At 44.6% G+C, this 24,784-nt stretch overlaps 1 protein-coding gene across 1 annotated transcript in view; it reads right to left on the reverse strand.

The window, feature by feature from the left end:
* Positions 1-24,784, reverse strand: part of UBE2O (ubiquitin conjugating enzyme E2 O) — a 738,495-nt gene that overhangs the window by 272,344 nt on the left and 441,367 nt on the right. The window contains exons 11-12 of the mRNA XM_069200225.1: positions 16,042-16,154; positions 15,694-15,822 (exon numbers count right to left, since the gene is read on the reverse strand). Coding sequence (XP_069056326.1) covers positions 15,694-15,822; positions 16,042-16,154 — 242 coding nt within the window. The remainder of the gene's footprint in view (positions 1-15,693; positions 15,823-16,041; positions 16,155-24,784) is intronic.

Consider the following 24,784-nt stretch of genomic DNA (forward strand, 5'->3'; position numbering starts at 1 on the left):
TGTGTTTCTCTATATGGCCGCCGAACCCAGGACCAAAAACACAGGTGCCGGACTTACAAAACCAGTTTGTTTTGCGATAGATAATTTTGATGTCTCCACAATACAATTTGGGCGGTGGAATTTTGGGGCTGAACTAAATTGGCGAGCTCCCAAGAGAGCACACTCTCTCTCTCTGCTTGCCGCCGCATTCACCTGCTCTCTGGGTTGGGCTAACCCACTATTACCCAGTTGCACAGACTGCTTGCGAAGGGACAGCAGGACTGTCCTCATCACCTCCCTCGTAATTTACTGGAAGAGGAGTTATCGAATGGGACTCCTCCGACTGAAAAATCACTCTGAGTCTGCGCCATTGTCCTATCCCTCAGATGCTGTCTCAGTATCTGATGTCTCAGTCTCTGATCCTGTAGTGTGGTTAGTTTTACGTATTCATTGCGCTTCAGGCTTTAGGCCTTTGTGCATTTTGCCCTGAATGTATTTTATTCATTTGCTAATAGCTTAGAGCCTCTGTGCACTTTGCTCTACATGTTTTTTATTAGGCTTCGTACTGTTATTTTTCAAATAGCCAGTTCTACGGTGTTGTTTTTTATTCATATCACACTGTTTTGCCTACTTCAGCACTGGAGTTCTCCATAACATGTTTACTCTGTGCTTCAGTCAAAGATACAGTCTGGTACATTGCCGATAGACGTGGTAAGAGTTTAGACTGGGCATTCCTGCGTAGGGACATTTTTGTGATCACGCTGACATGTTAGTTATAAAATTACTTCCTTGTCCCAGTACACGCAAGAGGGAGGTCCGACCAGGGAACCACAACTTGACGCTGACTGCCTCGTTGCAGATGCTGAACCAAGATCACAGGTCTTTGCTCAGGTATGAGGGCTGATATCCCCATAGTGATTCTAATAGGCAAGCTGAAAGCTTAACATGCTGTGCTCTAAATAGAACAAGCAGAGGGAGAGTAGAAACGGTTAGGAATTATGATAGCTTTATGTCTATGTTTTACTCTCCTGGTTACTATATCCATCCTACTATTTTGTATTGTTCTGGTTATTGCGGCTCACGCCTTAATATCTAAAATACAGTTGTTTTATTAAAACATTATATAAAACTTATACTGTCTTTGTCATTTGTATATGAGATCATATTGGAAATGAGAGAGTTGGTTTGGATCTGAGTAACCACGACTTCCCTGAGAAGTTCCAAAGATGTCATGCGCTCGGCTGCCCAATCATTCCTTCCACATGGGAGAAAGGAGGCACTGCTAGTTAGCCGGAGCAAAAAACGGATTTAGGGTGACAGAGTTCTTTACACGTGGGTCAGACTCAGTCCCCCACACCGTTATCGATCCTGCTACCTAGAAATCCAGTAGTCTCATTTAGAATAATGAGAGCCCACGCGACATGGCGCCCAACGTTTGGTCTGGCTCTAATGTTTGGGTCCGACTGACTCTCTCGGTCTCGTATATATTTTGACTCCTCGGTTCCGTATGCGGAGACGTCCGTGGGGCTGAGGGTTTCCGCCACCACAGGTTGGGTACATCCTATTGCTTAGTGGTCGGTTGTTCAAGCTTGAACTTTGAAAGGAAAAAACCCCGATATTGGTGTGCCTTCTCTGACCTGCAGCCGTTTTTAATGAAATGGCGAATCCTAATGTAGTGAACATAGCAATTAATATGCGACATCCGCTCACGGGACATCTATTGACACATGGACTGACAGTCCAGGGGGGTCCAGTCACTTTTGTGGTGGACGCCCATGCAGCCTTTAGAACGGAACTTTTTTATTGTTGGGTCGCTTTTCCAGCAGTGGATGGGGGAACAAATACTTTTCACGAATACACAGTTGCGAATGCCCCTGGGCAATACAGGGCTTACGCTTATTTAGAAATACCTCTATCTTATCAAGAACACCATAACTGGCTTGATGGCGCCCTCCCACACATAATAGCACAAGTACGGTTAGGTCCACTGAGTAATGATGGTCCTACCTGGCCTTTATTGGCCACATATACACCACATCCTGCGGTTGCTCAATTGGCAATGGTTGAAGTTCGTCGTTTATATACAGAATTAACGGCTACATATAGACGATTAGTTCAGTTTGTGATGCAGACATTAAATACGAATGCAGCGCGTGCTGCTCCAGCGCACCCACAGGCGGTGGTTCCGGGTCTTAATCCGGCCACTGTACACTCAGTTATGGGTAAAGCACCGGCTAAACGAGAGGAGACTCCGTTTTGGCTGGCGCAAAAAATTAATACGCTGGAAGCAGTATTTCCCCATACGGGACCTCAGGATAAACATGGAATTTTGACGATGTGTTTGCCGTACGGGATGGTTCCTCCGGTGGACCTTTGTAATACCTGGGGCACGGTGTTTGCCGCGCTCTACACTACGGCACACGGTACACCGACATTAGCTAATTTACCGGACGTACTTAAGCAGATACAGGAAGAATATGGGGCTGCCCCTGCCTTGGATTTAGGCATGCAGTTGCTGGGCAATTTTGCCACAGTTTCTTCTATTATTTTGAGTAATCTCAAAGGAGAGGCAGTAGCACTAGCAGTGCGTATGCGCCTTCGGGATGTTCCGCTGCTTCAACAGGAGCGGGAGCTTCCGAGAATAATAGCGGAAACATATTCTAGTATTGGTCGTGATAGCCTAGGGGCTAGACCACAAAAACCCCAGTTACAGGGTAAAAATAATAAAGATCATGCTAAACAGCAACAACCTGAGGGTTCGAAAAAGCGCTGGGAAAAGAAACAGCAAACACCTAAGAAGGATGATGGGCAGTCTCCGCAACCGGAGACCCCACAGAATAAGTATAATCTCAGGAATAGGGATACTTTGAAGACGCCTGATAGATATCAATATACAGATACACGCCAATCTCGTTCCTTTCAGGACTCCTCGGAAAAGAGAAGTGAGAGAGGTGGGCGGTCAGAGCGGAGGACGGAGTACGTGAAACCGAGACAGGATTCACAACGCTCAGCGGAGGTTTCTATTAAACAAGAAGAGAAACCGCTGCAACAGAAACAGCAATTCAAAAAGAAGAAAGTGGCAGCTGTCTCAGTTAGACATGCCGCTCAAGAAGAGAGTTCTCTTGACGAACAAGACATGGGCGTTAGCACTGTTAGACAGCGCGGCAGAGGTCACAATAGTTCGCCGGAGTCTTCTAGAGAATCTGGAGGTGAAAGCAACTGATGACTTCATACAAGTCGAGACGGCAGATATGCGAGTCTCTGATCCTGATAGAGTATATGAAGTAACTCTGCGATTGGAAGGGGACATTGACCGTGTTATAAACGCCATTTTTTGGGACCATGTGGTAAAATCATATGTTCAGTTGGCCGAACAAGATTGGCCACCTGACTTTGTTCGCGACTGTCCAGTTGGGGAGGAGGTTATTGCACCTTCCTTCTCACCACTTGTTCCGAGAGAACTCGCGGAGTCCTATAGTAAATCATGGGCTCTAGCACAGGCTCCCGCCTTGTATAGAAATAACGTGGGGTGGGACAGACAATCACCTTATCATGTAATACCGATAAAGGGCGAACCTCAGCCACAACCGCAATATCCTATCAAATTTGAGGCTAGGGCATCGGTTAGGAAAATTCTTACTGAATTGGAGTATCAGGGTGTTATTGAGCCCTGTGTCTCGCCGATGAATAATACCTTGTTTCCGGTTGCTAAACCGGACCATTCATATAGGATAGTGGTGGATTACCGACATTTGAATAGTCATACACGCACATATGCAATACAGAATTCACATAGCGCAGCGCTTATGAATAATATAGTGCGTAAAAAATACAAAACAACATTGGATATCTCGAATGGATTTTTCTGCCAGAATATAGCGCCGGAGAGTCGGGACTATACCTGTTTCAGTGCGTTTGGCTATCAGAAATTTTTTTGTCGTTTGCCTCAGGGGTATAAGAATAGCCCAGGACTGTTTTCGGCTCGTGTAACTGAAATGCTGCATGAGTTCGACCCTGAAGCATTATCATATGTTGATGACATATATCTGACAGATGATGAGATTCTGCAACATCTAAGGCGTGTATCGCGCATTGTTGTGGGATTTGCAGATATTGGCTATAAGTTCAATTTTAAGAAATCGAAGATTGCTTTCCTCAGCGTCATTTTCCTGGGATATGAGTTGTCGAGTGAGGGTAAGAGCTTAGCGCCACATTTTTTGGAGAAATGTGCTTTATTGCAGCCTCCTAATACGGTTCGGAAGCTCCAGTCATTGTTGGGGTTTCTGAATTTTGGCAGAACTTACATTCCTGAATATGCAACGCGTATAAAACCATTATACGAGTTGATTCGCCCTAATTTTTCGAGTAAACTTTGGACGATTGAACATACACACATACTGCGAGAATTACAGAGTGATCTTTTAGCAGTTAAACACTTACACACTCGGGACAATAAGACACATTTAGTGATCAGGGTAATACCTGGGGCTGTTGGGTTTACTTATGTCACCTTTAATGAAGGGGAGACTGTCCCGATTGCATTCAAATCTCACTTGTATTCTGCTGCAGAGAAACGTTTTGCACAAACTGAGAAAATTCTCACTGCAGTACAGATGGCTGTTATTAAAGAAAGACCGCTGGCCCAGGGTCAACGCATAGTTGTCGTTTCCCCGGTTCCGGCCTTAGAGGCTGTTACTAAAGCGAGTGTTCCTAATTCGAAGGCTCTACACCCGCAATGGATACAATGGGCTACGTCTTTGACAGCCACTGATGTAGATTATGTGTTTGACCCTAAACTGCAGACTCAAGAATTTCTTCAATACGAAATAGAATACCCTGTTCTTCCTGGTACATTGCCTATTGACCAATATGAAGTGGTCATGTATACTGATGGCTCTGCGCAACCGGCGGTTGGGACTAAACAACAATATTCTGCTGCATGTGCGGTGGTGAGCGGCACTATGGAGGGGGAAGTGTTCTGCCCCCGACATACTTATACTAAAACCTTGGGAGATTGCACGGCACAGCTGGCTGAGCTCAAAGCTCTATTGTTAGCGTTGGAGCACGCGGATCCGGCACTTTTAACCTTGCTGGTCTGTGACTCCTACTACTGTGTGCAGTCTTTCAACGAATATTTACACTATTGGAAGATGAATGGGTTCAGAGATTCTAAAGGCAACACCATTAAGCATAAAATGTTGTGGGGTAAGGTTGCGGATCTAAAGGAAACGCTTGCTAAAGTCCATGTTGTGCATACACTTGGACACCAGCGCGTTGGAATACACGTTGCTGGGAATACTTTGGCTGATGAAGCCGCGAAGTCGGCAGTGGCTGTCGCCACTGTGGCCGCAGTGACTCGTTCGAGTTCAAAACCAGACACAGAAATTTCAGCTGCCATACAAGCTACTGTTGATGGCACGCCCTTTCCTAAAGGATTTCCTTCAAAATATAGTTACTGCTTGAATGGTGCGCTAAATGCTACTGTTACAATTCCAGGCATTGGTGTACGTGAAATTCCCAATAAAATTGAGAGACCTCGATTAATATCTGCAGCACATGAGGGGGTGGCTTCTGCACATGCTGGGGTGGCTGCCACAATTTCACTTTTACAGGCTCGTTACTGGTGGCCTGGTCTCTATAAGGAGACGAAACAGTATGTCCTTTGTTGTGACATTTGTCAACAAATTAAGACATCGTCGGCTAGACGCCCGCAGCAGACGCCCCTTCTGATTTCAAACAAACCATTACAGTGTGTGTACTTGGATCATTGTGGTCCGCTGACACCAGATAGTGCATACAAATATATATTGGTTGCTGTAGATTAGTGCTCCAGATTTGTATGGGTATGGCCACAACGCTCGGCTGACGCTCGCACTGTTATTAAAGATTTGCGCATCTTTGTCGATATATTTGCAGTTGCGGCTTTTCATTCGGACCAGGGCCCTGCTTTTGCCTCTAAGGCATTCAGGGACACCATGGCTTTGTTGGGGGTCCAACTCCAATTCTCGTCTCCATTTCATCCCGAGGGAAATTCTGTCGTGGAGCGTTTAAATCGTGATTTAAAGCAGTCCTTAACGGCCAGAGTTATAGGTACGGGTCGTGGTTGGCTAGCCCACCTATATGGAGTACAGAGAGCACTTAATAACTTGCCTAGAAGGTCACTGGGGGGTCGTACTTCATATGAGTGCCTGTTCGGAACACGAATGTATGTTCCTGATCTAGATGGTCCTGGTGTGGAGGCGGCAGATACGCCCTTTGACATAAATGATCGTGTCACTGTTTTGCAGGATTTACAACAATTCCATGAAGATAACTCTTCTGCCAATGCTGCCTCCTCAGGAATTAAGGATGAGCCAGTAACACCTACTGGTTGGATACCCAGGATTGGGGATCTGGTGCGTGAAAAGGTCGCAGTTAAAAAAGAATTTGGTCCTTCTTATCGAGAACCTGTCCCTGTGTTAGGGGTAAGCGGCACGAGAACTGTGATTTTACCGCCGCTGCGAGGGGCCAAAGGAAATCGCTTTGTTTCCATTGATAATGTCAAGTTACAACATGTGGCCGATTCTGCACAGCAAACCAAGGGGGACACCCAGTAGTTCCGGAATCCCTCTCACTACTGGGGATGAGGTCCCGCTGCATGTGATTTTCACCGACACTGTTTCCTCTCCGAGCTTGGGGAGGGTGGATGATGATCTTGCGATCGTTCCACCGACGGCGATTAATATGGAATCTTGTGATCAAATTGCTGTACGTTCTACTGATGTTTCTGAACATGTGGTTTATAGCGTGCCACGGCGGGAGCCTCCGTCTGCTTCTTCGTTCAGAGTTGCACCTTTTGCTAGAACTGCTTCTGGCTGCTTCAACGACGATGATAATGATGGGTCCGGCTCCTCGTCTTCGATGTTTTCTGTCCACGGTCCACGACGGCTGCTGGGATGGCTTAAACGAACATATTTTGTTTTTCCTTGGAACTATTTTTGGCTATTTTTGGCCGTGATGACTATATTATTATGGTTACTTTTTTTCTGATAATACATGGTCATTTTCTTCCTGATCGATCTGCCATTGAGCACCTGGAGACTGTGTTGAAACCACATTTATCGTCTCATATGGTTCGAAGAGACTTGTCCACAGTGAACATTTCTGCTATACCAGTTCCGGATGGAATTGTGTGGGATAAAGTAATGTTTGATAAATATGGTCCCACTGAATTGATTCAAATACCGTATGTCCTCAAATTATCAATGAATGATATTGTTATACCTGGCATTGTTTCTGATGATTGGGATGTGAAGACAGTAGATTCTATGCTAACGGATTTGCAATATTATACTGTCTATGACGATGAAGATGCTTACCAGTTTAGAGATAATCATGGTGACATGTTTTGTTACAACTATTATGGACACCACTTTATTCATAAAGCTAGTAGCCCTAAGTCCATGTTTAATTATGTGCAATGGGAACATTGCTCGACTCCTCCACAAGGGAGTTCAAAAACGTATTATGACAAATTTCCATATTTTACTGGGCATGATCCGCGTAATGCTAGGTCCTACTATTTTAAAGTTACACCGTATTCTAATAAGCAAATGTTATTGACCGATACTAAATTACTGTATTCTAATTTGTTTGTATCTAAACTGTCGGTCGAAGGATATGAATACTGGTTGAAAACTGTTGACTTGAAAAGTGTTTGGGGTACGAAAAATTGGCAAATGCGAGGCAGGGACACGTTATTTAGAGCATGTATTATCCCTGTGCAGATGATTTTCCTCAATGACACAGTACAACAGACTAGCTGTTTGGGCTTAGCGACAATTAAGGAATTAACTTTGCCTAGTATACCTGTCCCTTCTAAATTACAAAATTGGCAGCACTATATGAATGCTACTTTCGGTGACTTTACACATTGGGTCCAGAATGGTACACTTAACACTTCATCGTTACATCCAGGCGGGTGGTTATTATGGCCTGTAGACACTAATATGTGTCATCAACGTTTTGTCACCTCTTCAGGGGGGTTCAGGACTAGTAGGGCAGACCTTCGTTACGTTTCACCAGAACATGCTGATATTATAACTACATACAGTGTGGGGAAGCTTTGTCAGCAATGGTTGAAGTCCTCCACGCTGGATGCAGTTAAGTCACATCTCATGTTACTGTCTAATAATACTGATTTACAAGATTTTTTGTCAGGTCCCAGAGTACCACGGAAGAAAAGGTTCTTATACGAGGTTTATAATGAGATTTGGAAGCTTTCACAACAAGAGGCTGCAGCCCGGTTGAGGCAGATTGATCAAGCAAATCTGATGCAGACTTTGTCTGTTGTTGATAATGGCATGAATACCCTTTCTGAACGTGTTTACACGATTGACAGTATTGTGTCCTCTGCTATTGACATTATTAAATCGGACATGCCTTCTTTATATCATGGGCAGAGTCAGACGCGGTCCATCATGCAGCTGGGTTGGACTCTTCAGACCTTGAAGGCGGGTCGCGTTCCATGGCAGCACGTTCGTGCCAGGGAGATCTTTATCTCTTAATTTGACTCGTCAACAACAACTGATGGCTAAAAAGGAAGCAACATATGTTATGTTAAATATTGAAAAATTAGAGAAACTGCCTTTCACGGTAGCTGAGATTCCGTCAGCTGAATGGTTGATCCATGGGGTTATTAATTTGCCTATCTCTACTTTGCAATTTACTTCGTGTTTGAAGCATATTCCGGTGGGTAGATATGAACTATTGGGAGACAGTTACATACACGAGGATGGGACCTTCCCTTTCAGTACAGATGTGTTAATGGTTTGAAGGAGGTTTTTCTTAGCGGCAGCGAATGCGAAGCTTCTGTCAGCCATTCAATGGTTTGTAAACAGCTGTCCTTGCACGGGCGTGTAATGCTTCGATTGCTAACTTAGCTTGTTATCTGAAGGGAGTTCCAGTCCCGGTTATTAAAAACACTTTCCAGGTGCTTTCTAACGGCAGTTACATTGTTCTTAACAGCGAACGCTGCTGTGGCATGCGTGCCGGAATAGTTTACATCGTCGTTGTCAACAAGGCCGTTACGTGCTGCGGGAATGTGTTGTTTCCCCCCCACTCAAATTAGGGAGGTAGCGGACATCTGGCCTCATATTGCTACTTCCAAGGTTGATTTCGACAAGTTGAGTCGGCTAAAAGCTTTATTGTTTCAAAAGCATGTGGCCCTTACATCTGCTAGCGAGACCTACGCACTTCAGGTGGCAAGGTCAACGGCGGAGATACAGTCCCTTTTGAATACTAACTTTCCGACTCACTTCGGTGAACTTGTGGGACGTATATTTAATGCATCCAGCACTGCTGGTATTGCACATTTTTTCAAAGTCGTTGGTGTTGGTTTTGCTAATACCTTCTCTTCCATATTCGGTTTGATACCCTCGGCTATACATTCTATTTTCGGAAGCGTTTTTGGGGGTTTCCCGATTACTTTGGCTTTATTGGCTGGAGTCTTGCTGTTATTGCTATTTTTTCGCAATGGCTGTCCCGTCACAACGAGATCCTGTACTGCTGCTCCCATCAGCGCAGCTGTGTCGTGAACGCATGATGCAGCATTTTGGAGCAACACTCCAGGGACAATTGGAGTGCGACTGGTCTCGGTCATTCAGACCGGTTTTGGATTGTGTGCAACCCGTGTTTCGGTGTCTTTGGTGCTCGTTTGAACATGCACTGGCTCTCTGTTTCTCATTGCAGCGCCCTCCACTGGTCGATGCTGATCTGTTGATGTTCCCGATGAGGGCTCATTCCCAGACTTGTGCACTACGGATGCGCTTGCTTCGTGAGGCAGTTTATGAGATTCCCTTCCTGGAGGAAGATGGTAGTGTCTCTTTCATAGGCCCTGCACGGGGTGCCGCCCTGAATGGTTTTGGGGCTTTGGATCACACCTGCTCCATGGTACTTTGTGGGTGGATCTTCCGATATTGACATATATCGAAGTGGAGGAACTCCTACTTTCTATTGCTTCTGTCTGATGATTGGATTTTACAAAATTGACACTATATTGAATTTGGCTATGCTCACATGTTACCTAAATTTATGACTTTGTTGTCTTCTCACCTTGTCGAAATACTTGTTTTAGATATTGTTTATATTTAGGGCATCCTTTTATGTTATTGGAACCACTTGCTACCGACAAGGGGAGGGTGTAGTGTGGTTAGTTTTACGTATTCATTGCGCTTCAGGCTTTAGGCCTTTGTGCATTTTGCCCTGAATGTATTTTATTCATTTGCTAATAGCTTAGAGCCTCTGTGCACTTTGCTCTACATGTTTTTTATTAGGCTTCGTACTGTTATTTTTCAAATAGCCAGTTCTACGGTGTTGTTTTTTATTCATATCACACTGTTTTGCCTACTTCAGCACTGGAGTTCTCCATAACATGTTTACTCTGTGCTTCAGTCAAGGATACAGTCTGGTACATTGCCGATAGACGTGGTAAGAGTTTAGACTGGGCATTCCTGCGTAGGGACATTTTTGTGATCACGCTGACATGTTAGTTATAAAATTACTTCCTTGTCCCAGTACACGCAAGAGGGAGATTCCGACCAGGGAACCACAACTTGACGCTGACTGCCTCGTTGCAGATGCTGAACCAAGATCACATGTCTTTGCTCAGGTATGAGGGCTGATATCCCCACAGTGATTCTAATAGGCAAGCTGAAAGCTTAACATGCTGTGCTCTAAATAGAACAAGCAGAGGGAGAGTAGAAACGGTTAGGAATTATGATAGCTTTATTTCTATGTTTTACTCTCCTGGTTACTATATCCATCCTACAATTTTGTATTGTTCTGGTTATTGCGGCTCACGCCTTAATATCTAAAATACAGTCGTTTTATTAAAACATTATATAAAACTTATACTGTCTTTGTCATTTGTATATGAGATCATATTGGAAATGAGAGAGTTGGTTTGGATCTGAGTAACCACGACTTCCCTGAGAAGTTCCAAAGATGTCATGCGCTCGGCTGCCCAATCATTCCTTCCACATGGGAGAAATGAGGCACTGCTAGATAGCCGGAGCAAAAACCGGATTTAGGGTGACAAAGTTCTTTACACGTGGGTCAGACTCAGTCCCCCACACCGTTATCGATCCTGCTACCTAGAAATCCAGTAGTCTCATTTAGAATAATGAGAGCCCACGCGACAATCCTATGTCAGAGCTGTCCTCTATAACCCGAGTGACGGCAGCAGTCATCCATCAAGATGCCATCTCTGCTATTGGCTAAACTGTTGCTCTAAAACACTAGCCTACGTAGACAGTCACAAAATTGATGGTGTGTGTGAGATACGTGCAACAGTAGAGGCTACCTTACCTGCGCTTCTTCCCTCAATCAGCACGTTCTTTCAAGACACTCAAAAAAACACCTTGTCACATACCATTAGTCACAGTCTTTAGCACCTACTGCGCCCAGTCCAACAATCATTATTGGTGCTCCCACTCCCTCCTCCTCGGATTCCCTCATTACCACCCAGCAAAAGTGCAGTTCATCTTTCCATAGCCGCCCTCCACCCGCACATACATTTCATTTGTATTATAGCGCAGGTAATGGCTGACTTTACTAATGTACTCAGCTATTTACATAAAATACAGATTTGCTCTTTGCAGTAGGCATATAAACCTCCTGCGCTTCTTTATGGCACTAAAACTGCCACTAGATAAGTCTGACCCTTTTGTAGCAGAAACATAATCACAATACTTACTTGACTTTTTTATTGCTGCCTAAAAGCTACAGTTGAAAAGCGTCAGTAGATAGATCTATATGGAAAATATCACTTACCCAGTGTACATCTGTTCGTGGCATGAGACGCTGCAGATTCACATGCTGTGCACAACCCGCCATCTAGTGTTGGGCTCTCAGTGTTACAAGTTGTTTTTCTTCGAGTAAGTCTTTTTCGAGTCACGAGATCGAGGGACTCCTCCCCTTTCGGCTCCATTGCGCATGGGTGTCGACTCCATCTTAGATTGTTTTCCCCGCAGAGGGTGAGGTAGGAGTTGTGTATACAGTAATAGTGCCCATGCAATGGAGTAAATATGTATGTACATAATGTGTTAAAAAGTGATGTATTTACAAATTTACAAATGTACAAGTCACATTTTTTCTCAACTTAAAAACGGCTACAGGCTCCCGGGGAGGTGGGAGGGCGCATGTGAATCTGCAGCGTCTCATGCCACGAGCAGATGTACACTGGATACTATGATAACATCGTTCTGTGGCTCAGATATATCGATTATATTTTCATAATTTGGAAGGGTGATCGAGGTACTGCTAGCAATTTTATCAAAGAAATAAATATTAATCATTGTAATTTGAAATACACGGGGAAAATTGACAACCATGAGATTGAATTCTTAGACATCAGAGTATTCATTGAAAATAACAAAATTGAGACAACATTGTTTAGGAAAGCCACAGCAGGGAACAGCATCCTGCATGCTAAAAGTCACCATCCTCAACCTCTGAAGAATAACATTCCTTTTGGAGAATTTTTGAGAGCCAAGAGAATTTGCAGTAAAGAAAGTGATTATTTAAAAGTACAAGACAACATGATTGACAGATTAAAACAGAGAGGATACTCCAGTGAGTTATTACAACACAGTGCAGTTAGAGTCAAATCCAGGTCCAGAGATCAGTTGCTATTTGCTTCAGAACAAAGCAGTAAAGGTGGAAAGAAAAATAGCAATACACATGATGATACTGCTAATGTTAGATACATAACCACGTTTAATAGGGCTCATGAATCCATCAGAAAGATTTTACAGAAACATTGGCACATGCTAAAAAGTGATCCTGTGATAGGCACTAATTTGAAAAATAGGCCTACAATAACATATAGAAAAGGGACGTCAATGAGAAATGTCCTTGTGAAAAGCGATGTGAGACAGGGGAAGACTATGCAAAGTAGCTGGCTTCAATCGCAAAATGGATTTTTTAAATGTGCCAAATGTAAAGCATGTAAAAATGGTGAAAACATTAAGAGTATCCAGCAAGGAGACAGAACTATTCACACCATAAAAGGCAGATACGACTGCAGGAGTGAATAGGTCATTTACATTTTAAAATGCAGTTGTCCCAAGATATATGTTGGTAGTACTAAACTCCAAGTGCACAAAAGAATACTCCAACATTTGAGGGCGATAACCAACAAAGGCGATTCATACCCTGTTGCTAGACATGTACATGAGTTCCATGCAGGACGAATGGAAAGTATCAAATATAGTGTAATTGACGGAATAAAAAAAGATGTACGTGGAGGGGACAGGGAGAAAAACCTGAGAAAGTTGGAATCCAGATATATTTTGACACTTGATTCTAGAGAGCCAGTAGGATTAAACTCTAGTGAAGAATTATATATTCATTTGAACTAAGTGGGTTCCTTATTCAGTATATTCTTTCATTTAGGCCTTTTTAGTCACATGTTCTGTCTGTTGATACACACAAAAAAAAAAATCTGCATGAGACATATGGTACCATTCATAAAAATTAAAAATTAAAAATTAATAATATTTTCTTTACTGTCGTGAAAACAATGGTACCATAATATTCCACAGGTTTAAGTACATAGTTATTGCTATTGTGTTATATCATGGTCGTTGCAGTATTTATATGTGTTTCCAACATGTTTAACGATTCTTCTAAGATTTTTCCATGGTTACATAGTATAGTATAACTTTGTTTTTGTTGTTGGTAAATCGTTGATTAAGGTATGCAATTAATCTTTGAATTATGCTTAGTTAATAACTAGTATGAGAGTTTCAATTCAATTTCTTTTTGTTATCTTTGCCTACATATTTGCTTCTATTTACTACTTAGATTAGATTCGTTTTTGGATAAGAACAAGGTTTTCATAGACATAACATGTAAAATAGGAGGTAAAATTCATAGGCATTTATTTATATATGCATTTATACATGTTTTTGCAATTAGGCGTAATGATGGATGTTGTAAATATTATATGTTTAACTATCAGTATTTTTGTTACTTTGTTGCTTTAAGAAATGCACTTGTATTTAAATGGGGCAAAAATGGCGGCCCACACAGGTTGAGAAAGGCGGAGACGCCGAATCGCGTTCCTGTTTGTTTGTATTAAACCTTAGATCTGCACATTCACGGAGTGCCGGTTGCCTTATTAAAAAATAAGGTTGTGTATATATATATATATATATATATATATATATATATATATATATATATATATATATATATATATATATATATATCCATGTAGATAGATATATCTATATATATATTTTTTTAGTTGTATGGTTTCCTTGGGGGCCAAAATGGCCCCAGGAAAACCCTACAACAACTAAAAAAAATATTGCTCCCACAGGGGGTCGCCCTGCCCACGGGCTACCCCGTCTATTTATTTTTCTTTTTAAAATACATAAATAAAATTAGCCCCGGGGGGAGGGGGTGGGGGGTGGCACCTACCTTTTGTTAAAAACAAATATGCCCAGGGGGGAGGGGGCGTTTTCCGAGGGGGCCGACCCCCCCCCCCCCCCCAAGTGAAATCCCTGGTGTCTAGTGGTGTTTCCTGGCCCTTGATCTGCACAGCTGCGATCGGGGGCCAGGAAACACTTTCAGGAAGGCCTTGTAAGAAAGGGGAGACTCTCCCCTTTCTTACGAGGCATCCCCGAAAGTGGGAAAGGCCGTTTGTGGCCATTTTCGCCATCGGAGCAGGAAGCGGCTGCAAGGCCGCTTCCTGCTCCGATGGGGAAATCAACATAGTTACGTCAGCACCTCTCTGGCGGGTGGGGGGGCGGAGGGAGACATGGAAGAGCTTCCGTGTCTCCCTGGGAACAAAATAAAAATAAAAAAGATTTATTACCCCCCTCCCTGGTGTCGGCCACTGGTCGGGACCCGCACCATGGAGGTAGTGCGGGCGTCGGCCAGTGGCATCCTCACCAGTGCAGTCACAGCTATTACGGTACTGAACACTGCAAATTCAAATAAGGTGGCAGAGATTTACACTTGCATAGCTTTGTGTCCAGCTTAGTATTGGTCATCACTCAAAGGGACAGGAGACGATGCAAAAATATTCTGTCAACTGGTGACTGAACATTTCCAAAATCATTTTTTTTTGTTTTTCCTCACCAATAGGATATTTCTGGGTAACTTGTACGCCGTCTGCCTAAATCTGTCTGTCTGTCTGACTCAAAATAGGGAGGACAGAGCAAGAGTTTGGAGGACCCAGTACTAAATCAAAACTGCAACAGAATAGCCTGTCCCACAACTCTAAATCAGACCCTAAGTCTTTCCAGCACCCTAAGTCTTTCCAGCACTCTTTATTCAGGAGCCAGTATAATCCTCATCAAATGGCAGCATACATAATTTCATGACCATTCTATAAAGTACCTGTCTCAAACATTAGAGGAAAAGGTGAATGGGTGAGGTTGGAAGGATATTGAATCATTTGATGAGCCCAAAGATTAAAAAGAATAACATTTAAAAAAAATCCCCCTATAGGGCATGGCTCCCTCAAGTTTCTGCTATGAATACAAATCATTTGGATAACATCAGTTGGTAACAACTTTGAAAGGTGCATATACCAAGGTATGTATTTTGTACTGGACAACTGCAGTCAGCAGGGAGATTACTACAAGTGACTATTTTCAATATTAAACTCGAAAGTCCTCCAATTAACAACATGGCTCACAGGTCATTAGAGCAAATAATCACCTCATTCTCTTTAGCAGCACACACCTCACCGGCATTGCCAATGCGGATAACTATGTCTGTAGTACGGAACCTGAAGTCCGGATGATCTGCAATATCATACACACTGACATCATCTTCTTCTCTGATTAGCTGAAATGGAGAAGTAAACATATTACAAAGAGCAACCTTGCCACTGTGCATGATATCACTACTCAATACTGAAAAGTTGGGAATTCGAGCAGAAAAAGGCTGCTTTATGATATAATTGAGGCAACAAGACACTCTTTCAACCCCACTCCAACCTTCTGCTAGCACGTATCTGGATAAATGCAAGTAAAAGCTAGAGACAGAAAGTCTGGCATCACTCACCTCCACATCCTCTCCACTGGGCTTTAACATGAACCATTTTACCACGCAGGTGCGGCCCATGTGGTCCCCTGACTGCACAACTCCATAAACCCCAGGGTCTTGAATGGGCTGTGCTGCAAGTAAACAATATGACTAGTTGAAAAGTATGCATTTTAAACAAGTTAAACAGATGACCACAGCCTCCTCACCAAAGGCATGCATAGTCTACTCACTTATATGTCTTCACAAGTTTATGGGGTGCAATTTTATAAATCAATAGTTTAACTTTCAAAATCCTTAAAACAAGCAGCTGATTTGGACAGACCCATGCATAACCAATCCCCACAACAGGAGGTTGCCATAAGGTAAAAATCTATTTATGAAATTCAATGAGAAATACTTAGGAGTCTTTAGAGGTAGGTGGTTCCATGGAGAAGAAAAAGAAAAGAATGACAAATCACAGAGCTCTAAAGTTGCTTCTGTGTGAAAGGAGTCAATGTAGTTTCCTTCTTCTGTCTGTGGTTTGAGACCATTTGTATATATGCATATATGATCTCATTTTATCATAGATTAGACTTCTAGCAATCCCAATGCAGTCTAAGTCAAACAGTAATCTCCAGGACCAACATTTATCTTATCAAAGCATAGGTGTTCCTGATCCATCAATGCATGAACGTATTCAGTCCTCATGTCTCTTGATAAAAAATTGCCATCAAATAATGGTATGCCATATTCTGAATTTATATTGGCGCTAATATTGACATCTATTGAAGGATGCAGTGAGCGATTTATCTTTGGTATGCAAAGATGTAGAATACCTGTTTTCTCTGCTGCAATGACATCTTCCACTGCCACTCCAACAGCGTGCCCTTCCTATACCTGATGAGCAATGCTCCCACTTTTTATTTAATATCCAATTAGGTTACTGATTGGTCTGTGTTTGTGAGGGAAGTTGGTACTGGGGAGATGGACTGAAGGAACCATTCCTTTGACTGTGTCGAGAACCCACTTCCCAATAGTCAAGTAATTAGATATACTTTCAACACTGTGGGAAGAACAACAGTCTTGCCCTGATGAAGTCTCTTTCAATGGGGAAGGTGCTCCTGACTGGGGTAGCATATCTTGTGCCATTTGTGACTCCAATGACTCTACCTAAACATCTTAAGGGATGTTGAGGTGAATGCCACTACCATATTGCTGTGCAACCCTAAAAGAGCTTCCTTGATGAGGTGCTCCTTAATTGAAATGCACTGCTACAAAATATGCTCATACCAACATAGTATGACGAGTGTCCGATGAAGGTCTAAATTGGTGTAATGACCATAGATTAATAAAGGTAATTCTCTACCAAAACTGCATAGGTAATAAATAAAAAAGCCAGTATGTATAAACCAAGCTAGGATTAAGATACTGCCCTACATTCAGGAATTTAAAGCAATACTACTTCACACGGCTAGGTGTCATGGTGCCGCTCCATGCCAACCTTGTTCCGCTTCAGAAAGGACGACCAGAGCTGCATGCCCTTCCCATGCACACTGACATCAGATTTGCTTTCTTGGGCTGTCTGCACACTCAGACACAGAACCACTGGCAGATTGACAAAACCAGAGTGCAGATCACAAAACTGGAACATTTTTTGATGGAAAAAGTCCAGTTTACAGAGCAGAGGGGTGGGAGGGTCATTAAAGAATCTGTGGTTAGATAAGAGTATCCAACAGAAAGATCAATACCAAAGGTAAATAACTTGCTCTTCTCATGTATACTCCCAACTGCAGATTGCATCCCTTGTAAATAGACACCACACCATACCATGTGGAACTGCCTCATAGTAAAAAATCCTGCAGGACTGAGTGGGCAAAACGTCACTGTCAACGGACATGAATGTCAAGACAGTAGTACTTCATGTATGTGAACCGACACCAATGAAGCAGTCTGACAAGTGCTAGAAAAGGCACTCCGCATGCAAATGCAGTGACAACTCCTTTGGCTTGGGCAAAATAAGCCGCTAAGCCTTATAGGGGCAGATTCCGAGTCTGTGTGTATCTTGAAAGAGAACAATCCATCTGGAGATTGCCATTGTTTGCAATGCCTTGGCCTTCATTGCCCCGGAGAACCCTACAAAGAGCTGATCATCCACCCAACGTTCTTTGGTGCAATTTACATAAAATCGTAGTGCCCTTTTAGGGTCCAAATGATGCAGTCGCTCCACCTCTTTAGAGCGATAAGCTGGGGTTAGGAATGGTGGGAGAGTAACAGCCTGCCCGACATGAAATGGAGTGACAACTTTCAGAACAAAGTAAACTCTGTGCCTCAGAATTAACTTATCTGAAAAGAATGTTGTGTCAGTGGGCTGTCCTTTTTTCATAGTTTATTTTTCATTAATGTCAGTGGTGTTTTCGCAGTGTTTTTCAAAACTTTTGAAATGAGTGCTTATCAGTGCTTATTCAGCTGCCTAATCCTTAAAATTGTGTTTTTCCATTGTTTAGAAATCATGTTTGTGAAGAAATTGGGTGTATTACATGGTGAGGCTGTGCATCTCGACGTCCAGTAGGTTTCATCCGTAAAACCTTCAACTCAAACCTGGGTAGCTATGGCACTGAGCAGCAAGGCTTACAGAGAGGAACAAGTATAAAAGCACCAAAACAATTAAAGAAGAAATAGTCATGACACCTAAGAAATCCAAAAGAAATATATAAAAATAGACTATTTTATAGGAATTTAGACACTAGAACAAAAAAGATCCACCAGAGCTTTCCAGAGATATTGATTTTATGTGCAATAATAAACAAAACCAATTCCACTCAACTGCGAACAAGCCTTGGCAAAGTCAACACATTTGAAACTTAGCAACTTATTAATGTACAAGTTACTTACCTTCGGTAACGATATATCTGGTAGAGACATATTCTAGTTGCATATTCCTTACCTTTGAATTTCCTCAGGGGTCAGACTGGATCTGGAGATTTTTCTTCGAGCAGTACCTCTGCGCGCCATCAGGTGGCGTCTGTCGACTCCTCAGGCGTCACTGGTGTCGTGTTCACCGTGATGACGTTGCGGTCTTATATAGGTGCCACCCTGACGCGCTGATGCCAGTTTATTTTCACGACTTACCACACCAGTAGCGCGGAGCCATGAAGAACACAGAGTGGTATGCCAAAACTAAGGCCCTTAAGGGGAAGTTCCTGTCCCTAAAAATCAGTTCACAGTGCGGGGAGGATGGGCGGGTTGGTAAGGAATCTGCAACTAGAATATGTCTCTACCAGATATATCGTTACCGAAGGTAAGTAACTTGTACATCTGATAGAGACTTCTAGTTGCAGATTCCTTACCTTTAAATAGATACCCGAGCAATACCATCCCCGGTGGTGGGCGGCAAACCAAGATCACACCAAGAAGTCCTGCAGGACAGAACGGCCAAAGTAGCCATCCCTTCGGACTGGACTGTCCAGGGAGTAATGTTTGGTAAGTGTGCAGAGATTCCCACGTCGCTGCCTGACAGATGTCTAGGTCTGGAACGCCTCATGCTAGCGCTGAGGTAGTAGCAGTAGCTCTGGCAGAGTAAGCACGCAAACCTTCAGGAGGTTGCTTCCTATCCAGAGTGAAGCACATTTTGATGCATAAGAGCATCCATCATGAAATGGTCCTCTTCTGCACCCCTTTCCCCCTTCCCCCTTCTTTGCATCCACAAAGAGTTGATCGTCCACCTAGAATTCTTTGGTACGATCAAGGGAGAACGCCAACGCTCTTTTTGGGTCCAGACGGTGGAGTCTCTCCTCTTCATGAGAGGGATGTAGGGGTGCATAAAAGATAGGCAGGGTGATGGACTGTCCGACATGGAAGGGTGTCACTACTTTAGGTAGGAAAGAAGACCTTGTGCGAAGTACCACTTTGTCAGGATGAATGGCCAGAAAAGGTGGCTTAGATGACAGAGCCTGGAGCTTACTTACTCTGCGGGAAGAGGTAATGCCAACTAAAAAGACAGTCTTGATGGTTAAGAGCCTTAAAGGGCAGTTGTGAAGCGGCTCGAACGGGGCACACATAAGGTATGTTAAAACCAGGTTTAGATCCCATGGTGGGCAAGATGAATGAAAAAAGAGGAAAGGGATGAGTAAGGCCTTTAAAGACACCTCCCAACTATAGGAGATTTAAATAAGGAACGCTGATCTGGTAACCTCAAGAAAGCAGAGATAGCAGAAAGATATCCCTTAAGAGTGACCAGGATGGAACCCTGCTGGGCAAGGGAAAGAATAAAGAGGAGGACATGAGAAAGAGGAGCAGACAGAGGATTGACAGATTTGTCGATACACCATGCCACAAATTTCTTTTAACGTCAGGCATGTATGGTTTTGGTTGAGGGACGCCTGGCTGCCAATATAACATTACAGACTTCAGGTGGCAGGTCAAAAGACAACTGTCGCCGCACAATCTCCATGCAAGGAGGTGGAGGGTGGACAGGTTCAGATGGAGGACCCTCCCCTGCTGCTGTGACAGATGATCCTCCTGAATAGGCAGTCTGATCGGAGGAGCTATGGCCATGCTCAGCAGCTCGGGATACCAGACTCTTCATACACTGGTGGCTCCGGACTAGGTAACTTGGGCCTGGTCTTGCCTGATCGTCTTCAGAACTCTGGGCAGAAGTGGTATGGGCGGAAAGGCGTACAGGAGGCCCGAATTCCGAGCGAGTGCCGTCTTCCAACACACAAAACAGCTGACATTGCGTGTTCTCTACAGAGGCGAACAAGTCTAACCAAGGTTCTCCCCACTGCAGGAAAAGACCTTGCCCCAACTCCGGATGGAGATGCCATTCGTGATCAACCACGCATCGTCGGCTGAGTTTGTCTGCTCTGGCATTCAAGGAGCCTGCCTAGTATTGAACCACTAGGGAAATGCCATGATGTTCTAGCCAAGTCCAGAGGCAAAGGAGCCTATTGACAAAGGGTCCACAACCCCAACCTGCCTTGTTTGTTGCAGTACAACATGGTGGTGTCGTCTGAACACTTGCACTGCTTTTCCCTTGAGAGAGGGAAGGAATGCTTCAATGCTAGTCGAATCACTCGGAGCACCAGATGTTTGCTATGGAGCCCTGTTTCCGCTGGAGACCAGAGGCCTCTGACCTCCACTGCTCCCATGTGGCCGCCCCATCCCAGGAGTGACGCATCTGTCACGACTATAAGATCTGGTTGGGGAAAAGAGAGGGTTCTACCCATGCCCCAATCCTGATTAGTTAGCCACCACTGCAGTTCTCCCGCAGTTGCTTCTGAGACCGGAACCTTGTCGGAGAGATTCCCCTGATGCTGCGCCCACTGGAACTTCAGATCCCAATGCAGAGCCCGCATATGCCATCTGGCCTTTTGCACTAGCAGGATGCAGAAGACCATGAGGCCAGCAGCCTCAGTCATTCTCACCAAAATACACGACATCGGTATCATAGCCCAAATATCCTGGACTCTCTTTTCGGGAGGATATGCCTGAAACCGCACTGTATCCAGAACAGCTCTGATGAAAGGGAGCATCTGAGAAGGAGTCAGGTGTGACTTCAGCACGTTTATAGTGGACCCAAGCGAATGCAAAAGGTTTGACATCGTCTGGAGGAGGGAGACAACTGTCTGGGGCAAGTTCGCCTTCAACAGCCAATCGTCGAGAGAGGGGAAGACTGCGACTCCTAACCTGCACAGATGTGCTGCTACCACTTTCCTGAACACCCTAGGGGCACTGGTCAGGTCAAAGGGGAGCACGGTAAACTGAAAGTTCTCGTGACCTACCACGAATCGTAGGTAACGTCTGTGGCTCAGCAAGACGGGAATGAGGTAGTATGTCTCTTTCAAGTCCAACGGTACCATCCAGTCTCCAGGATCCAGGGCAGATATGACCTGAGCCAATGTCAACATTTTGAACTTCTCTTTTTTGAGGACTATGAGGCACCGAAGATCTAATATAGGAATGTAGGAAGCTGTCTCTGTATATACTATCTCAAAGTGAGAGATAGTGTGCACAGAGTCCAAGGGTTCCCCTTAGATGGTGATAGTGGCAAAATTAGATGACACTAATGCTCTATTTTGTGGTAGTGTGGTCAAGCAGTAGGCTTATCAGAGGGTAGTGTTAAGCATGTGTTGTCCACACACAGGCAATAAATGAGGAACACACCCAAAAACTGAACTCCAGGCCAATAGGTTTGATATAGAAAAATCTCTTTTCTTAACTTATTTTAGAACCACAAGCTTCAAGATTTGAGGTAAGTACATAAAATGCAAGGTACTTCACACAGGTAAGCATAGAACTTTGATTTAAAACAGTAGTACACACAGATTTGGTTAAAATGGCAATAAGTTATTTTAAAAGTGGACAATCAACACTTCCTGGGGGGAGGTAAGTTTGGTTAAGTTTCTCAGGTAAGTAAAGCACCTACAGTCAGTCTCCTGGGCATAGGCAGCCCACCGTTGGGGGTTCAAGGCGACCCCAAAGCCACAGCACTAGCAACACAGGGCCAGTCAGGTGCAGAGGTCAAAGGAGGGCCCAAAACACATAGGTGTCTATGAAGAACAGGGGTGCTCCGGTCCTAGTCTGCTTACAGGTAAGTACCTGCATCCTCGGGGAGCAGACCCTGGGGGTTTTGTAGAGCACTGTGGGGGACACACAAGCCTACAAAACTCAGTAGGCAAAGTAGTGGTCGGGTTTGCTATACGAAACAATGGAGGGACCCGGGGGTCACTTAAGTGATACAGGCAGGGCACAGGGGGGCTTCTCGGGCCGGCCACCCACTGGGCTAGGATGAGGGCCGCCTGCTGGTCACTCCTTCACTGGTGGGTGGTTCCTCTTGGTCCTCGGGGCTGTGGGCGCAGTGCTTGGTCCAGGCGTCTGTTTCCTTGTTACCAGGCAGTCGTGGTCAGAGGGAGCCTCTGGATCCACTCTGTAGGCGTTGCAGTGAGGGCACCGGGGGTCCGACTCAGGGTGTCCACATCGTTGGAGTTGCCTGGGAGTCCTCTCTGCAGTGTTTATTGTCCTGGACTCAAGCCGGGGGTGTTGGGTGCAGAGTGTGAAGACTAACGCTTCTGGTGGGAAAGTGAGAGTCTCTTTAAAGTTGTTTCAAAGTTGCAAAGGTGTTGCAGTTTCTTAACAATGCCGCTGTTCTCAGGAGTTTCTTGGTACTTTAGGTGCACGGCAGTCCTCTGAGTCCTCAGAGGTCACTGGTCCCGTTGGATGCGTCACTGTGCAGGTTCTTTGAGTCTGGAGACAGGACAGGAGGGCTGGGGCCAAGTCAGTTGGTGTCTCCATCGTCTCTGTGGGGCTTTCAGGTCAGCAGTCCTCCTTTCTTCAGTTTGCAGGAATCTCATTTCCAGGGTCACCCCCTAAATACTAAATTTAGGGGCGTGTTTAGGTCTGGGGGCAATAGCCAATGGTTACTGTCGGAGGGTGGCTACAACCTCCTTGTGCCTCCTCTCTGAAGGGAGGGGGGGCACATCCTTATTCCTACTGGGGGAATCCCCAAACTCAAGATGGAGGATTTCTAAAGGCAGGGGGTCAGCTCAGCTCAGGGCACCTTAGGGGCTGTCCTGACTGGTAGGTGGCTCCTCCTTGTTTTTCTCATTATCTCCTCCAGACTTGCCGCCAAAAGCGGGGGCTTTGTCTGGAGGGGTGGGCATCTCCACTAGCTTGGGATGTCCTGGGGTGCTGTAACAACAGGCAGGAGCCTTTGAGGTGTTACCGTTCCTGAAGGGGGAGGTGAGAGGCACCTCCACACAGTGCAGGCTTTGTTCCTGGCCACAGAGTGACAAAGGCACTCAACCCATGTGGCCAGAAACTCGTCTGGTTGTGACAGGCTGGCAGAAACTGGTCAGCCTAGCACTAGTAGTTGGACTGGTATTGAGGGGGCATTTCTAAGATGCCCTCTGGGTGTATTTTACAATAAATTCCACACTGGCATTTATTTTATCAGATTTCAGTGTAGCCATTATGGAACTGTGGAGTTCATAATTGACAGACTCTCAGACCATATACTCTTTATGGCTACCCTGCACTTACAATGTCTAAGGTTTGGCTTAGACACTGTAGGGGCATAGTGCCCATGCAACTATGCCCTCATCTGTGGTATAGTGCACCCTGCCTTAGGGCTGTAAGGCCTGCTAGAGGGGAATAGGCCACAGGCAGTGAGTTGTGGGCATGGCACTCTGAGGGGAGTGCCAGGTCGACAGTATTTTTCTCCGCACCAGCACACACAAGCTGTGAGGCAGTGTGCATGTGCTGAGTGAGGGGTCCCCAGGAAGGCATAATACATGTTTGCAGGCCTTAGAGACCTTCCCTGGCCACAGTGCTCTTGGTACCAGGGGTACCATTTACAAGGGACATATCTGTGTGCCAATTGTGGGAACAAAGGAACAGTTTAGAGAAAGAACACTGGTGCTGGGGCCTGGTTAGCAGGGTCCCAGCACACTTTCAATCATAACTGGCATCAACAAAAGGCAAAAAGTTAGGGGTTAACCTTGCCAAGGAAGGCATTTCCTTAACATACCTCTGCGTGCCATCAGGTGGCGTTGGTTGACTCCCCAGACATCGTTGGCATCGTGTTCGCCATGATGATGTTGTGGCCGTACATAGGGGCCACTCCGGCACGCTGACGTCCGTTCTTTTCTTTCCACACCAGCCTACGTGCAGATCTGGAGAGAGGTACCTCAGTCACTTTTTGACTACGTCGACACTTTTGTTGAATTCTTTTGACTAGTTTGTGGATGCATCAAGGGATGGTCCCGCAACACCGGATTCAAGCCCT

The sequence above is a fragment of the Pleurodeles waltl genome, chromosome 7 (genome assembly GCF_031143425.1).
Source record: "Pleurodeles waltl isolate 20211129_DDA chromosome 7, aPleWal1.hap1.20221129, whole genome shotgun sequence".
NCBI classification, from domain to species: Eukaryota; Metazoa; Chordata; class Amphibia; order Caudata; family Salamandridae; genus Pleurodeles; species Pleurodeles waltl.